Source organism: Marmota monax, unplaced genomic scaffold (genome assembly GCF_021218885.2).
Source record: "Marmota monax isolate L192 unplaced genomic scaffold, Marmota_monax_Labrador192_F-V1.1 WCK01_AAM20220418_F8-fsc00021, whole genome shotgun sequence".
Classification (NCBI taxonomy): domain Eukaryota; kingdom Metazoa; phylum Chordata; class Mammalia; order Rodentia; family Sciuridae; genus Marmota; species Marmota monax.
The window spans coordinates 27,080,834-27,098,028 of NW_026695228.1; the positions used below are offsets into that span (position 1 = coordinate 27,080,834).

Sequence of the window (17,195 nt, forward strand, 5' to 3'; positions counted from 1 at the left end):
CAGTCGGGCCGCCCCCCGCCCCCCGCCGGGCTCGGGCCGGAGCCGTGACGTCACGGCGGCTGGAAGTGCCCGGCGCGGAGGCGCGGGAGGGGGTGGGGGCCGAGCCGGCGCTTTATAAGCGGAGCCCGCGAGGCGCGCCGAGCCGCAGCCCGCGTCCCCGAGCCCCCCGGCCGGCCCCGGCCTGGCCCCCAGCTCGCGCTCGCGCCCCTGGGGCGGCTGGGTGGTGAGGGACCGAGTGCCTGCCTGGTGGCCGGCGGGACTAGGGACGCTCGGCGGGCGGCCGCGGGGCATGAGGCGGGGGCGCGATGTCTGTGCCGCTGCTCAAGATCGGGGCCGTGCTGAGCACCATGGCCATGGTCACCAACTGGATGTCGCAGACGCTGCCCTCGCTCGTGGGGCTCAACGGCACCGTGTCCCGCGCTGGCGCCTCCGAGAAAATCGTGAGTGGCCGCCGCGCAGGGGGCGCTCCCGGGGGGCGTGGTGCCCGCTCCGCGGCCGCCGCCGCAGCCCCCGGGGGCCCCGCACCCCCGACCGCCCGGCGATCCCGGGCAGAGAGTGCCCTCCCGAGGGATGCCTGTCACGGCTGAGTGGCGGGACACCGGGCGGAGGGGGCCCGGGACCCCCAGCTGCCTCCTCCGCGCAGTGCCGCGTTGTTATTGTCATTAGGATCCGGGCTGTTAGTGAGCGGGTCCGAGTGCCAGGGCTCGCTCCGGCCCGGGCGGAGGCGGCCAGGGCTGCGGAATTGAGCCGGGTCCCGGCTGAGTCGCGCGGAGCGGGAGGGGTTCGTGGGGCTGCGAGGGAGCCGGCCTCTTCATGGGGGCGGGTCTCGGGGTCTCCGATGTCTCCACCTTCAGGGTCTCTGTCTGGTTGTGTCTAAATGCATCGGAGTAGTTTCTCTCTCTCTCTCTCTCTCTCTCTCTCTCTCTCTCTCTCTCTCTCTCTCTCTCTCTCCTTTTCTTTCTGATTGCTTCTCTGAGTCTATTTACGTCTCTCCAATCTCTTTCTATCTCTGTCGCACTGTCTCTGACTTTGAATCTCTTTTTGTCTCTTTTTCCTCCCCTGCACTCACCGACCCTAATCCCACCCCAGCATCTCCCTGATCCTTACCTGTCTAACATGCGCTGAATATTTATCCCCACAACTCGTCCACCTCTGAAGGCAGAGGGGCTTAGCCTAAGGCAGGGGCTCAGACTGCCACCAGGAGCTCCAGGATCGCCCCTTCTGTGCTATCCCCCTCTGTGGCCCTATCCTCCCGCTTCCCCGCCACAGAGCTTCCCTGGGAGGGGGTGGAAGGTATTCAGTTGGATTCATAATGGTGGTCCTGTTGTTTTGGGAAGAGGGGAGGGGGGCTTCCTCCATTGCAAACTTCCCTCAGCCCCTCCCCTCACATCGTCACCCCTCTGGAGCCCCTCCCATCGTCAATCTGTTAGCAGAACTCCTCCCAATAGGTGGGTCTGGGCTGCACTGGACCTCAGCTCTTCTGCTCCGTGATGCCCCAACTCCTCCAGCCCCCTTGTTTAGCCCTCAGTAAGCACCACAGCTTCTCCCTCCTGGCTGGAAGGAGAGGTCTTTGCTCCCAACGGTTGCAGGCAAGCCTATGTGTGTGTGTGTGTGTGTGTGTGTGTGTGTCTTGGAGGACACCATCAACTGTGCCCAGATTCTGTCTGGCCCCTGCAGGGAGGTGGTATTGGGCTGGACCCAAGTGAGACTATTCATTCCACATTCTCAGACTTGCAGCCAATTTGTGAAGCAGTATTTTTCTGTGTGTCTCACATCAAGTGACATTGTTTGGGTCTGTCCTGGTGTGTGCATCTGTACGTGTGTTTCAGTATGTGTATGTGGGGGATGTGAAGAGAAAGTTTATGTGCTTGCTGACATGAGGGTCCAGTTGCGCTTTCCTGCATGTGGGAGTCCATCCCAGAATCAGTGTGGGTGTGTCCCTGAGTGTGTTTGGATATGGAGGCATCTGCGTGTCTGCAGTTGTACGCCCCTTGCTGTGGATTTGCGTGTTATGTGATTGCATATGCATATCTGAGTTTGTGTATGTGAATGTGACACAGTCTTCTTGCAGATACTATCTGAGGGGAGAGAGATGCGTTCCCTGAAATCAGAGTCCAGTCCCCCGCCCCAACCACCAGAGAGTGCCAGTCTGTGTAACTCATGTATGTGTTATATGCAGGTGTGTGTGGGCATGTGAGCTTATGGCATATCTGGGGGAATATGTATACATAAGTGTGTGCGAGCACTTCTAAATTATGATTTATGCGTGCATGTGTGTGCAAATTGTTCATGTGCCCAGCATTTTTGTGTGCACTAAGGGTGAACATGCATGCTTTGTGTGTGCACATAGGCACATGTGTATTTATTAATTGTGCTTGCTTGCCTGTGTGCAGGTGTGTGTGTGTGTTACGTGTGTATGTGTGTCTGTTGATGTTCCTAAATGGACCTGGAGCCCTTCATAGCTAACAGTCCCTGATCCAAGGCTGTCATGGAATCACCTGCTGAAAGTTAATCCTTGACCCCCGCCCCATCCCTCAGTCTTACTATCCTTGACAAAAGGACTCTGTGGAGTGAGATGCTAAAGGACTCAGGGTGGGGCCTGGGAGGTGATGACCACCGTGGGGTGCTCAAGAAAAGGTCTTGGGAATCTGATAAACTTACCTTAGAATCTGGATTTTCTCCCCCCTTTCTCTGTGTCCCTGGATCCACTAGTGGCTACACCACTCTGTGCTGTAGTTTCCTCATCTATAAAATGATTATGATCATTCCTACCTCACAGAATCATTGTGGGTAACAGCATCTACTGTCCAGGCCCCCATCCATCCATTCTTCTATCTGCCCATCCATCCGTCCATCTATCCATCTCTTTGCATTCATCCTTACGTCTCTCTCTCCAGCCATCATTCCACCAGCCCACCCATCTGTCCATTCTTTATTCCATCTGTCCATCCACCTTTACACTTGGTCTTCCACACATCCATCTTATCTCTGTCCCTTCGTTGTCTTTCCATCCACCGGTTCCTCCATCCTTTTATCCATCTCTCCATCGCCCTGTCTCATCCATTTCCATTACTTATCTACAGGTCTTTGCTCCCATTGTCCACCTCTATCATGTATCCACCATTCTCTATCATCCAGCCATCTCTTTGTCTATTCTCCGTGCATCCATCCCTCTCCATCCATCCATATCTCCATTCATCCATCCTTTGATCCATTTATTTCCTCAACAAAACTACCAAGTGCCTCTTCTATGTCAAGTATGTGTGTATCTGAAAGGCCCAAGCTTCTTGCCTCTCTGGACAGATGCTCCATTAATAATAGGACTTTGAATTTAAAATGTCGGGGTTTGATTCTGGCCTTAACTGTAAACTTGGGGAAATCATATAATCTCTCTGAACTCCAACGTTTGTGTTAGTCAAGGAGAACTCAGTATCTCCATTAGACTATAAGATCCATGAGGACAGCTGTGTTTTGCATAGTAGGCTTACCACAAATGTGTGTCAAGTGGCTAAAATAAACAATCACACTATCCTAGAGATTCTCAAATTCCACTTTCAAATGGAAACAAACGACCCAACATAGTGGGTGGTTAGTAAGGAGGGGTTGTGTTCACCGTTGTAGCCAAGCACATAGTAGGTCTGGAATAAATGTTTATCAAGTGTCTAAATCGATGTCCCTTTCATAAGGATTTGGGAGGGATGAATGGAAGTGATTGGGCACATAGTAGGTGCTCAGTAAAGAGGAGTTATAGGGAGATACAGACACCAACCTGGGAGAGGCTGAGGGTTTAGAAACCTAAGCAGTGTGGGTTCATGGCACCATGATGCAGGGTGCTTGCTGGCGTTTGACTCAAAGGACCTCAGTGATGTGGAAGGGGTGAGCCCAGACCCAGGGTCGTGCTTCTCTCTGGCTCTCCCCTCCTCACTCCAGAGCAGCAGCTTAGCGTTCTTGTGCTTGTGGACCATCTCCAGGGAGGAGGAGGGAGGAAGCAGCCACTGCTGGTACCTCTGGCCATCTCCCAGCCATAAACCATCCCTGTGGGGTGGAGCCTTCGGCGGAAAGGCTTCTCACCTGGGGACCATAAATCCAGACCCAGACTAAGAGCGGTCACCACCATTGCCAGCGGCTGCCATCATGACAGGGCCCGAAGTGAGCTACCTGCATCTTGTATGTTATGCCCTTGTGCCTTCCGTCCAGCTTAAGGGCTGGGGAGATGGGGGAGGCTGTTCTATTGGGGGAGGACCCTTTTGCTCCCAGGAAGTGTGGGGAGGGTCTGAGCAGCTATCAGCAAAAGGCTGGGGGAGTAGAACCAAGACTCACAATCCATATTTTCTTGGTGATTTTTTGAGGTGGGGGTGGGGAGACTCCCAAATCAGTCAAGAGAGGCTTAGTGACACTATGGCAACAAACATCCCCAACAGCCCCCGTTTAACAGCCTGGCTTAATTCCTGCTTCCCTGATGGGTCCATCCTTGGCTGGCGGTGGTGGGTGGAGAGCTGTCCATGGTGGTCACCCACGGACTGAAGGTGTTGGAGGAACTCAGGATGATGGATGCTCTCTTGTGACATGATCATTGAGGGAGGAAGAGAGTCAGGGCACGGCACATCCCCCACCGATTCCTAAAGCTTTGCCTGAGAAGTGACATAGATTACTTTTGCTCAAAGTTCACTGGTTAAAAGATGTCACACGGCCATGCCTTACCTCAAGGAGGGCAAGACATACGATTGTCCTGCAACCTGGACCACGTGGGATGAACAGTCAAGTATTTGCCAGGGCCACCCACTCTGCCGGTCTCTGCTCCTCTTACTTAAAGGACAGGAATTCTCACAGGGGCTGCCTCTGTGCGTTCATTCACTCACCCACTTGTTCATTCAACCAGTGTTTCTTGGGCACCTATTATGTGCCAAGCTGCAAATAAAACAGACAGAAATCCTCGCCCTTGTGGGCCTGACATTCTGGGGCAGGGGTGGGGGGCAACAAGTGTACCCAAATCTACCCAACCTCAGGTGGCAGTTCCTTCTACCGAAGGAACATAGAGCAGAATTGGCGGGGGCTGGGGGGAGAGGTGAGAGAGCTATTTTGGATTGAGTGACCTCTCTGAGGAGGTGACATTTGTGCAGAGATCTGAAGGAAGCGAGGGGGGATATCTAGAGGAAAAGAGTTGGCGGTTGAGGGAACAGAAGGTACAAAGGCCCCGAAGTGGCTTTGGAGGCCCGTGGAGCAGTTGCAGAGTGGGGGAGGGGAGGGCCAGGGAGGGGAGGGGAAGGAGGTGACAGGAGCCATACCTTGTGATGTAACACACCCTCCCACCTCCTTCCGCTGCTTCCTCGCTATGGCTCTTTAACCTTGTAACAGGCTTTATGTCGCCGACTAACTCGGCTTGTTTGATCCCCCTCTACATAGCATGGCCATCGGGCAGGGACTTTTAAAAATCAGTCTTTGTAGACTATTTTAGGCCCAACCTGGAACAAAGCACATAGTAGGTGTCCAATAAGTACTTGTTAAATGAATACATGGTGACTGGATGGGATGCTCTGGGGGGTTCTGCGTGGGTAGGGATGGGATTAGGGGTTCACAGTTGCCTGCTGAGGCCTCTGGGAAGGGCCCAGAGACCAGGGCAGAGGTGGCTGCACTTCTCCAGGTGGGTGATGATAGAGCTGGACCAGTCAAGGCCAAGAGAAGGAGAAGGCGTTTGGAATTGGCCTCCATCGGCCATGTCCACCTTGTGCCTGGCCTCAAGCTCCTGCCCAGGTCATGGCTCCTGACTTCTGCTCAGGACCCTCACGCGCAAGGCCATGCTGGTCGAGCGCCTGCTTCATAGTGGCAAGGGCTCCAGAGTATGGGACAGGAGGGTGACTTGCCTAGCACATGTGAAGACCCGGGTCCCATCTCAGCACCACACACACACACATGCACACACACACACACACACACCAAGGTCCCTGACTTCAATTAGATCACAGTCTCATCAGCATGACTTGTGACATGACGTGACATGACGTGGTTTGTTTAGTGACAGGGATATTTCTGGGAGGTTGTGGGAGCGAGAGGAGGCACTGAAACCGGCCTGGCGGGTTCCTGGAGGTGGCGATGCGTATATCGAGTCCCCTGCCCCTCCTGTGGCATGTGAGTGCCCACTGCACCCCTGAGCTGCACCCCTGAGCTGCACCCCCAGCTCCTAACCGAGTCTTCCAGCCGAGAAGGAAGTGCTCCCGGGGAAGGAGGGCAGGGACCCGCCAGCAGAGGAGAGGATGAGGGCCGGGAGGGCCCGGGGGCAGTGTGTCAGGAGGGGCATGGGGCACCCGGAATGTCAGCGATGTCCAGGGCATAGAGGGAGTTGGTCTGGGTGCTCCAATGCCACGTTGAGTGGGGCAGGAAGGGACCGTGAGGCCACCGAGACTCAGTGGTCAGGACGTCTATCTAGAGGGCCAGTTGGAAAGCCGCTGCACCTCCCTTGTCTGGCGACCCTCTGGAGAGCCCCGGGGGCTTTGGAACGGCTGGGCGTGGGCTTGGGTGTGTTCCTGCTCGGAGGGAAGAGGCAGCCGCTGGGAAGCCGGGCTGGAGGGGAAACAGGCAGAGGGACAGGGGAATAGGCCTGGGGGTGGGCCTGGCTCCGCCTCTCTCTGTCTCAGCCCCAGTGCCGAGGTTTTGAACTTCTGCACCCCCCATGTCTATCTCAGTGGATAGAGGTGTCCTTTTTTTCTTTCTTTCTTTTTTTTTTTAAAACAGTCCTGGGTCTCACTAGGTTGAGGCTGGCCTCAAGCTTCTGGGCTCAAGCGATCCTCCTGCCTCAGCCTCCTAAGTAGCTGGGACCTCAGGGACGCCTGGCTCACAGTGTTTATTTCTTGCTAACTTTACTATGTATTCACAGCAAATAGTAAATACTCCTTAAATGTTTGCTGAGTGTCCACTGCTGATCGTGTGTGTGTGTGTGTCTTTATCTCTGTCATCCTCTCTCTCTTCTGTTTTTTCTTTTAGTATTGGGGATCAAACTGAGGCCTCATGCTTGCTGAGCCCCAACCCCTTCTCTCTCTCTCTCTCTCTGTCTCTCTCTCACACACACAATCTGTTTCATTCTGTCTTTGTCTTATGTGTCTCTGTCTCTCTGACATCTCTGCCTCTGATGTCACCACCTTTATATCTCCTACCTGTCTGTCCATCTGTCTGTCCTGGGGTTCCGTCTGCATATTACCACGGGACCCTGGCAGGGCTGGGGTGGAGGGTGTGGAGCAGACTAGAATTCTCAGACTTGAGAGGCTCCTGAGTGAGGACGTGTCGGGTATCAGGAAGGCTGCTGTGGTGGGACATGGCGGGCCAGGGGAGCGTAAGACCAGGAAGGCCCCAAAGACGGTCAGTCGGGGGCATCCAGACCCCCGTGGTCACTGGGCGTGGGAGCCAAGCTCTGGTGGCAGCTGGGGTGGAGGTGGGAGCCAAGCCCCATGCCCCCTCCTGCTGCCGGCCACGAGGGCGTCCCTCTAGGACCCAGCCACCAGGCCCGGCACTGGCTCCAAGATGAACAGCTGTGTGGCTACAGCTGCAGCAGCTCATTTTGAACAAGGGAGATGATTGCGGGAGTGACTGGGGAGGGAGAGGAGGAGAGGGAAGGGGAGGCTGCGAGGGCCAAGAGGAATCAGGCCTGATTGTCGCTGCCGTGGCGGGTGCTGTGCCCAGGAGACCGGAGGCCGGGCGAGGTGGGAAAGGCAGGGGGAGATGCGACCGCACCATGCCGGCCCCCCGCGCCCACGTCTGTCCTCCCTGGTGGGAAGTTTCTGTGCCTCTACCTGCCCGGGTGTCCCTCCTGCTCTGGCCCAGCCCCCCCATCTCATCGCTATCTCTCCGTCTCTCCGCTGGATCTCTGGATCTCCAGCCCCTCCGCCCGTCCCCGGGCGCCACTGTCATTATCGGGAGCGTGGCCGAGGTGCAAGCCGTGGCCTCCTTGAGTGCTCTTTCTTGTCATTTCTGCGGTACTCAAGGGCTGGCCACAAATAGAGGCGACAAATTCCCAAGGAACAGATGGAATCGTGTCCTTCAATAAAGGGACATTTGCAAAGATACCTCAATTAGGACTAATTAATTAAGCGAGCCACTCTGCCTGCCCTGTCCCCCGCCCTGGGGTCCCACAGCCTCCTGGGAGGGCAGCAGCCAGTGACGGTGGCAGGGCCAAGCACTCCACGGCCTCCATGGTTAATTCATAACAGCTTCTCCCTGTTGCCCGTCAGTCCGTCCGCAGCATGTAGACCCGGGCAGAAGCTGGGGACCTGCCGGACCCCACAGCTCGCTCGGACACGGGCGTGTGTGTTGGAGCCTGGCCCTGCATGGCGGGGTGTGTCCCGGTGTGTTTGAGCGTGTGTTGGTGGCAGGTGTGCACCTTTGAGTAAGAGGCATCTGATGCCATCTGGAGTGTCTGAGCCTAGAGGACACGGCGATCGTGGGGACTACGGGGCATGTGGGGCACACTCTAGGGCGTTGAGGTGCAGTGGGGCACGTGGGGCATGTCACATGCCCAGGCTGTGTCAGCACAGCGGCTGCCTGGTCCTGCAGAGGCCTGTGCTCTCAGGTGCAGATCTCTCCTCGAGGGAGTGGCCAGGGATGTGTCGGCAGGGCCCCTGGGCAGGGGGAGCTGAGCATGACTGGATCTGCAGCTTCCAGGGCTCCAGTGAAGGGCCCCAAGTTACACTTTGGGCGTCTCCCCAGCTCCTTCAGCACCAGTAACTCAAGAGGGTTGGGTTCTAGCTCTTGATGTACTAGTGCTCCTCTGTCTTCTGGCTTCCTCCCCCGGTGCACGACTCCAGGTTTCCAGCTTCTCCACTGTGCCACTCTCCTGGAACCCTTAGGACCATCTCTCAGCCCCACACAGGAGTCACCAGGGCTGAGGGAAGGTGCTGCTTCTCAATTTTACTTTCTATTTATGGAGCCTTCAGGATAATGCTCAGTCTCCATTGGGGCCTTCAGGTGTATCACTGGAAGAATGATTCAATGTTCATGTAAAGACAGGTCTGATGACTCAACCCTTGGTGTAATGCTCTAAAGGGAATGCAGCCTTCAGTATGCCAAGTCTGTTGATGCAGCCCTCAGTGTAGTGTGTGATGCAGTCTTCAGTATAATGGCAAATCTAGTGATGTAGCCCTTAGCAGGATGCCAGGGCAGTGTTGGGGCCATAAACATATCTTGAACAGTGACTTACATTCTGCAGGTAGACACTGACTGAGACATTTGGTGCAGTGAGAAGAAAGAGGAATTCATTCATTCTTGTAAGTGCATTCTCTTGCCATTCTGGGAGTCCTGGATTCCCCAACCCTGTTGGCCAAGGCTGGCTCCATTAGCCCTGTAAGTGCCATGTGACCTCAGCAGGACATCAGGCTTATTAGTAAAGCATAAATTCTGCAGGAATATTTCAGGACTGACTGCAATGCTAATGAGTTCACGGGGAGACCTAGGAGGGCAGTTGACAGACGGTATACAGATGTCCGTTCCTACTGAGACGAGTGTAGGGATGCTCGTGGATACAGGCAGGTGGATGTGAGTGGACGTAGAGAGTTATACATGGAAGGACACAGGTGTTCTTAAATGGAACCAGATATATAACATATTTATGGCTCCTGGGTGGACTTACACACGTGTTCCTGGTTGTCCAGAAGAACATACAGACGGCCATGGAATTTACAAGGAGGTGTTGACCTGTGTGATGGGCATGACCCAACGTGGCACACTTCTGGGTATGGGCAACATGCATGTGTGTACATGGCTGTAGAGCGTCACGTGGACGTGACTGACCAAGGATGGAGGAAAACAGACACACACATACCAGGTACACTGGGTTCTCACACTGACCCGTGAGCTCTCAGTTGTACATAGAGTACAGATGATCCCTGAATTATGGTGTTTTTTGACTTACGATTGTTCAGCTTTCAGATGGAGCAAAAAGCAATACACATTCAGTTTGATTTTTGACCGTTTCCCAGATTGGCACTGTGCAGTATGACAGTGCCATTGGCCACGCCATCACAGGTGCACATAACAGACGCTCCACGCGTGCTGCGCGGCTCAGCTGTGATATTTGGAAGGTGAGGTGTGTCCAGCGCATTTTCGACTTCTGGGTTTATTAGGATGTAACTCCATTGTAAGTTGAGGAGCCTTCATACAGGAGAACAGGATGCTGCAAACCACTAACAAGGGAGCGATCGTGGCCGTGGGTGCCCTCGTCCACTGATGCACACGGTCATTTGCCTGGATTTACATTGATGTACGCTAGGTACATGGCCACCCACCCCCTGACCCCCTGACCCCCAGGACTAATTACGGGGGCTGATGCACCAACAGGCGCCTGGCACAAGCAAGGGCCAGGTGCATGCAAGGGATCACGGTTCGCATTTTGAGGAATCACTGTTACCATCAATCGTGACGAGCTTCTGCGTGAGAGAGGTCCTGGTCCTTCACATCTGGTTTGCCTCCTGTCCCTCAGCCCTGCCTGTTCCCAGCTCTGGCCTTGTCCAGCTCTGGCCTCATAGTCTTCTCCTCCCTCCTGCTCCAGCCAGAGAGGCTCCTTCAGCCGTCACCCTCTGCCCCTCTCACCGGCTGGCTCTTCCCTGACGTCTCTTTCCATTTTCAATTGCCTCCTGTTGGCCTGGGTGGGGGTGGGGGGCGGTGTCCCTAACTGGCCCAGGGACACAGGAACTGTCAGGGAGTCTCTCAAAACCCAGTAGGTGGTGCTCCAGGGGCCCAAAGGGCCATCTTTCATTCATTCAGTTACTCCTTTATCAATTCATTTAACAAATATTTATACCACACTCTGCGTGAGACAGACACAGCACTCGCTCTTGCAAGCTGACATTTGGTAGGAAGAGACCAATTGCAAACAAACAAGAAATTACTGTCTGGTTCCAAGTGCAGGGCAAAGAATGGTGGTGGCAAGGGACGGTGTTCGTCAGCTTTCTGTTACTGTAACAAATACCTGAGACAATCAACTTATAAAGCAAAAATGCTTATTTTGGCTCCTAGTTTCAGAGGTTTCAGTCCATGGTCGGTTGGTGCTGTTGCTTTTGGGCCTGTGACAAGGGAGCACATCGTGGCAGGGAGTGGCAAAACCACCCATCCCATGACCAGGGCATGAAAGAAAGGGCGAGGGGAGGCACTGGGGCCCCACTGTGCCCTTCAAGGTCATGTGCACATGGCCTAAGACCTCCCATGGGACCCCATCTATTAACATGTCCACCAGCGCCCACTGTGCCAAGCTGGGAACCAAGCTTTCACATGTAGGCTTTGGGGAATGTTCCAGATCTCAGCAACGGCAGGGAGTTACTTCGAATCCAAGGGCCTAGAGAATCCCCTCTGGAAGCCGGTGCAGCATCAGCTCTTGGGTCCCTCCCCTGGCATGACCCCCCCCCCCAGGCCTCTTGTTTCTGCACCCCTCATGTCACCTACCCACAGCTCCGGGTTTTTCAGCCCCCATCTTCATGGACCTTCAAGTCCATGGCCCTACACCTGCCAATCACCCTGGCCTCCGTGTTCCAAGTCCATCGCCCCAGGCTGGGGAGGGGAGGTTGAGGTTTCAACTTGTACCAGGAGTGCACTCATTGTCCAGTTAGCCGAGATGGGACCCCTGGGCATTTGGAACCCCTGATTCTGGAGGTCTCTCACTCGGCAGGGGTGGACGGGTAGGAGCATCTCTTGGAAGGAGAGCTGGGAGTGGAGGTCATGCAGACGCGGCCACTCATTCGTTCATTCACGCGACACAGCGATTGCCTGGAGCTGCAGGCTGTGTCGTAGGTGGCAGGACACAGATGTGACTGACATTTGGTAGGAAGAGACCAATTGCAAACAAACAAGAAATTACTGTCTGGTTCCAAGTGCAGGGCACAGAATGGTGGTGGCAAGGGACGGTGTTCGTCAGCTTTCTGTTACTGTAACAAATATTATAGTCACAGATTTGTGACTATAATAAGCCCGCCTGAGTCCTGGGTGATATCATACTAGAGACATAACAGACGTCACAAATAAATGAGCGTGTGTGAGGGGAGCCTCGTGAGGCAGGGTCACTGGGTCAGGCTCTCTGGCCCTGGGAAGAGCTGGGAGAAGTGCAAAGGCCCTGAGGTGGGGAAGAGCCCCTTGCACTGTGGCAAGAGCTAGCCAGAGACAGGCGGGCACGAGGACGCAGGTTGGCAGGGGGCTGCAGTCAGGGCCTCACAGGCTACAGGGGGGGCTTTTGAGTGTATTCTCAATGTGGCGCGGAGCTGCGGGACGAGTTGCAGTGGGAAGGAGAGTCCGATCTGATTCCCGATGCTTAAGACCTCTGTCAGTTACTGGGTTGGGGAATGGGACCAGCTAGGAGGTGACTGCGACAGTCCACGCGGGACCCAGCGCCGTCCAGGCCAAGAGGGAGGCAGCCAGACAGGAGGTGCGGGGCAGGTGGGAGCAAGTCTTGGAGAAGAGCCCTCGGGACTTGCCCACGGGTCTGGTCTGAGGAACTGGGAAAGAGCAGCAGGATGGGGACACAGGGACACAGGTGGCAGCTGGCAGATGGGCGGAGCTTGGGGGATGGGTAAAAGATGGGGAGCCGAGCCCCAGCAGACACGACAGGTCACCAGTCTCTAACAGCCAGGAGGAGACAGTGGCTCAGTCCCCTGTGCAGCATGGATGCCAGCTTGGGGGCTCCTCGTCGTGGGGGGGGGCGTGTTCTCTTGCTCACCCTGGCTTCTGACTTCCTGCCTCTGATGAACTATTATTCTCCACCTGGCACCTGTGCCCGTCCGTCTTTGCTCGGACCTTTACCAAGCCTGGGAGCTCGGCTCCTGAGGTCCCGGAGAACCTCCACTGCTGGACTGGGTCACTCAAAGTTGGTCCTGCGAGCAGCAGTGCCTCCATGCTCGTGATGGGAGGAGACGGGGTGAGCCCAGCAGACTCGGGCAGATGGGGATTCCTGTCAAATGGAGGCAGGTAGTGATCACAGATTCCCCAATAAATATGAATGGCCGCTGTAATAACAGCTTGGAAGAAAAGATCTTGGTGCCGTAGGAACTTATGATATGGAGATTTGATCTCATTTGGAAAGGCCAAGGGAGCAAGAGCTGAGATCTGATGCCAAGAGGGAAGAGTGCTCTGGGCAGAGGGAATGGCTTATGCAGAGGCCCTGGGGTGAGAGGAAGTATGGAAAGAATGACAATCCAGAGAAGGCCCTGGAGTAAGAAGTCAGTACAGGACAACAGCAGAGGGTAAGTAAGGGCACACCCACAGGGTCCTGTGGCTGTTAAGGAGGTTTATCTGTATCCAGAGAGTGAAAAGAGCCCTCCATGGGGCTTGGCTTGCAGGATAATGGTCACATGTACATTGTAAAAGTTCCCTGAGGTGTGCAAAAAAAGAGAGTCTGTTGAGGTAGACCAGATGGACTTTCCAAGTTTTGAAGATGGCTTAGACTATTGAATGGTGATGGAGGCGTAGAACCATCTGTGACGTCTCATATCTAGGAATTGGAGTCAGCTGGGCTTGGTGAGCGAGTAGAAACAGGGCCTGAGTGTCTGACCCACGTACCTGGAAGGGATGGAGATGGAGACTCAGGAGCCACTGAATGAAACCAAGGTTTGAGAGCAGAGGTCTTGCCTTCAGAGTTGAGCCTGTTGGGATTCAGGGCTTTAGAGACGTCTGGGGGCAGGGTGCAGCTGAGGGGCCGGATGGACATGTGGACAGGGGTGGGGGGTTCTGAGAACGTGTGCAGCAGGGGGCCATGGGAGCCTCAGTGTGGGAGGAACCTTTAGAGAGAGGTGCAGGGGAGGGAGGGCCACGGCTGAGACTAGAGCAACGGTTTCCAACCAGAGGGCCGCTATTCCCCCAGGGGACTCCTGGCCCTGCCCAGAGAGCTTGCTGTCGGTGTGGAGAGGGGGATACCGCGCACATCTAGCAGGTAGAAGTCAGAGATGCTGCTCACATCGATTGCACAGAATGGGGTTATCTGTGCTGAGACGGAGAAACCTTAGTCCATTTAATCGTCGGGTAGAGGAGGACGAGTCTGCGATAGGAGGGAGCCGTGCAGGATGTGTCTCAGTCTGTTTTCTGTGGCTATAACTGAATACCTCAAGCTGGGTAATTTATAAAGAACAGATATTCATTTACTCGCGGCTCTGGGGGCTGGGAAGTCTAGAGCATGGTGCCAGCGGGGGGCCTTCCTCTGCATCCGGAGGAGGTGGAGGGCACCACGCGGTGGGCCAGAGCCGGCTACCCAGAGAGAGACCACCCTTATCACAAGGCCACGCTCCGTGACCCATTGATCCATGGCGGATTGATGAATCCATTAGGGCAGAGCTTCCAGGACCTAAGCACCTCTTGAAGCCACCACTTCCAAATAACACGGGCCCAGGAACTTTGGGGATGAAGTTTCCAACTCACGGATTCAAGGAGAGGTGCCCAAACCACATGTGTCATGGTGGCCAAGGAAATGTACAGAGAAAGAGACGTCAGCGGAGCCACGGGCATCTCCTGGGTGTGGAAACGTGGAGGCCCCTGGTGGGCTTGGCAGGAGCTGTGGGATCAGAAACCAGGGGAAGGGGTGGAGAAGCCCGTGCAGGAAGCGGGGAGATGGAGGCAGCTTAGAAAGAAGGGGAGAAGTAGAGGGTGGAAGAGGGGGTCAAGCGAGGCGGCTTGGTCTGTCTTCTTTCCTAGGAAGCACTCGAGTGACAAAGTTCCGCTTGCCAGGGGTTGAATAAGCAGGATAGAGTCCCAAGAAGGTGGAGGGATCCAACTAGAACTGCAGAATGAGAAAGAGCTTCTCACCCTGGAAGAAGGAGAGGACAGAATGAGACAGAAGTTGGCCACTTGTCACTAGGGAGAAGGGGGACTTCATTGTGTGGTTCTTATTTCCTCTGGGAGGTTTGGAGTGAGGCCAGGGACGGTTGGAGGAGATGGAAGGTTCCGAGCCCTTCTGTTGAGCGTGTGCTGGCCTGTGACGGTGCACGAACACACACACACACCCCCCACCCGTCACACCCATGAAGAAAGCTCCCTGCAACGCTCCGCCAGAGCGCTAAGTGTGCGGCGTGGCGACTGAGCCTGGGGACAGCCCAGATGGAGGGGTTCCAACTCCAGCATCTATGAGTAAGACCCCATGATGGGTTCTCATGAAGTCCCCAACTCCTGAAGATCAATGCCATTTAGCATAGCAAATCAAGAACCCCTTATAATAAAGACCCATAAAATCCAACTTAATGAACTTCAGATAATGACTTTGGAAAAATAAAATCCCCTTACCCTCGCTAATCCTGGGACACACCAGTCATTTGCAATGGACACTTACCCACGAGTTCCTGAGTGTTCCGTGAGCAACGGGTGCTTTGGACGTGACCCCTTGGCTGTGAATTTCTCACTCACCTGGGAAAGTTCAGCCAGGGCCAGGTGGCCCCTGAGATAGACCAGGCTCAGCTTGGGTCCAAGGTGGTGGTACATTCGAGGCCCGGGACAATCTGAGGGCTACGATACTCCCTGGTTGGCTCTTGTCTCCTAGGGTCAAGCTGAAGCCCTGGATAGACACGGGCTGAACTTGGGTCTAGGGCTAGACCGAAAGAAGCCTAGTGCTAGGAGACCAGCCCCAAATCCAAATCCTGGGTAGATCAGGGCTACTCGGTGGACTTGAGATGGACAAGAACGAACCCAGACCCTGGGACAGACCAAAGCCGAACCCTGAGCTAGATCAGAGCAGCACAGATGTGGACAGGACAGGAAATGATTTACCTTGGGGGAGCGGAAGGGTTTGCCCTCCCCACTAGTTGAACCACTTTGCCCAAACTGTTGAGTACCTCTGGGACTAAGAACCACTGCAAATGACTTGAAATGTCCCAAGACCCAGGAGGGGAAGAGAATTTCATCTTCCCATGCCAGGTCATCCTAGGGTCGGAATTTGATCCAGCGCAACCCAGGAGCCTGGAAACAGGCTTAGCTGAGGGGGGTGGGGGTGGGGGTGGGGGCGCCGTCCCTCCTCCCGTGTCCCCGTGACTACTCTGACAGGCCTGGGCTCATCACACGCAGAGATTCACACGTTCACGCTGTAGCAGATACGTGTGCAAACGTGTCCACACAGACCCATGCGCACGCGTCAAACACAAGCATTGCACACTGACATACACGCCCTCACACACATGTGCACAGACCACATGGTGGCCCTGTAGGCACACCACCCTCAGGTCCCTGGCACACTGACAGCCTCCCACACTGGCCACTTTCACGTCTACAATGTGTGCAACTCTGGGGACACGGTGTGGCTCCAGGGCAGTGGCCCTGAGGTTGTGCGGTACAGAGCCCTGCCCTTCACGCTCAGCTGCACATCTACACGCGCAGGCTTGCACACTCAAGTTTGTACACCCATACTCAGCCCCTTTCTGCCATCGTACACTGGTTTCATGCACTCGCTGAGGCTCACGCATGTGAGCATACACATAGCTGCACACTGGTACCCGTCCTTGGTCTCTGGACACAGATGTGTTACACCTCAGTCTCACCCACTCACAGGCTCTGTGCTAGTCAGTATAGGCCACGCTCCGCTGTGTAACAAAACCATTCCCAAGTCTCTGTACCATGGAGCAGACAAATGAGATCTGACTCCTGCTGCCTGAGGGTCGTTAGGGGTCTCTACCTTGTCTGGTCACTTGGGAACCCTGCTGGTGGGGACTTTGCAATAACCCAGATGACTTCAATTATTGATGCAAGAACAGGGCAAATCACATGCCACCTCTTAAAGCTTTCTCCTGGAAGTAATTTCCACGCCTGAGGCGGCAGTCACGTGGCCACACTGGTGAAGTACAGTCCTATCATCTGCCCAGGAGAAAAGAGCTGCGAAACACCAACAGTTCCACGACTGCACTTCCACGCGCTCAAGAAAGTCACACACTCCTAGATGCACGTACACACGTGTGCACGCACACACAGTTTCTTCCCCTGCCGTCCCTCCCTGCTGACCCACACCATCCGTGAGATGAGCCACGCACACCTTCCTCCAGGGCCCCCTTGCCCTGGGAACATCAGAGGGTCCCCTGGCCTCTGCGGAGGGGGGCCCAGGGTAATTAGCTTTCCCACCTGGAGCTGGAGACAGCAGCACAAACACCTCCCCTGGCCCGGGAGTGGGCGGTGTTTTTCCACAGACGCTGGGAAGAATCATAGTGGGCGTTGGAAGGTCTCTGCCTTGGCTGAGAACCTTCCTCATCCCGCCAGCTGCAGCC

General features: G+C 55.2%; 1 protein-coding gene across 3 annotated transcripts in view; it reads left to right on the top strand.

Annotated features, from left to right (window-relative positions):
• Positions 1-17,195, top strand: part of Olfm2 (olfactomedin 2) — a 60,464-nt gene that overhangs the window by 14,359 nt on the left and 28,910 nt on the right. The window contains exon 1 of one of the 3 annotated variants that reach the window (XM_058576627.1): positions 198-440. The exons of 1 other annotated variant lie outside the window; for it this stretch is intronic. In XM_058576627.1, coding sequence (XP_058432610.1) covers positions 306-440 — 135 coding nt within the window. In that variant the 5' untranslated portion in view covers positions 198-305. Of the gene's footprint in view, positions 1-197; positions 441-17,195 lie in introns of those variants that run through there. One more of the 3 variants, XM_046437765.2, reaches the window with a different exon arrangement.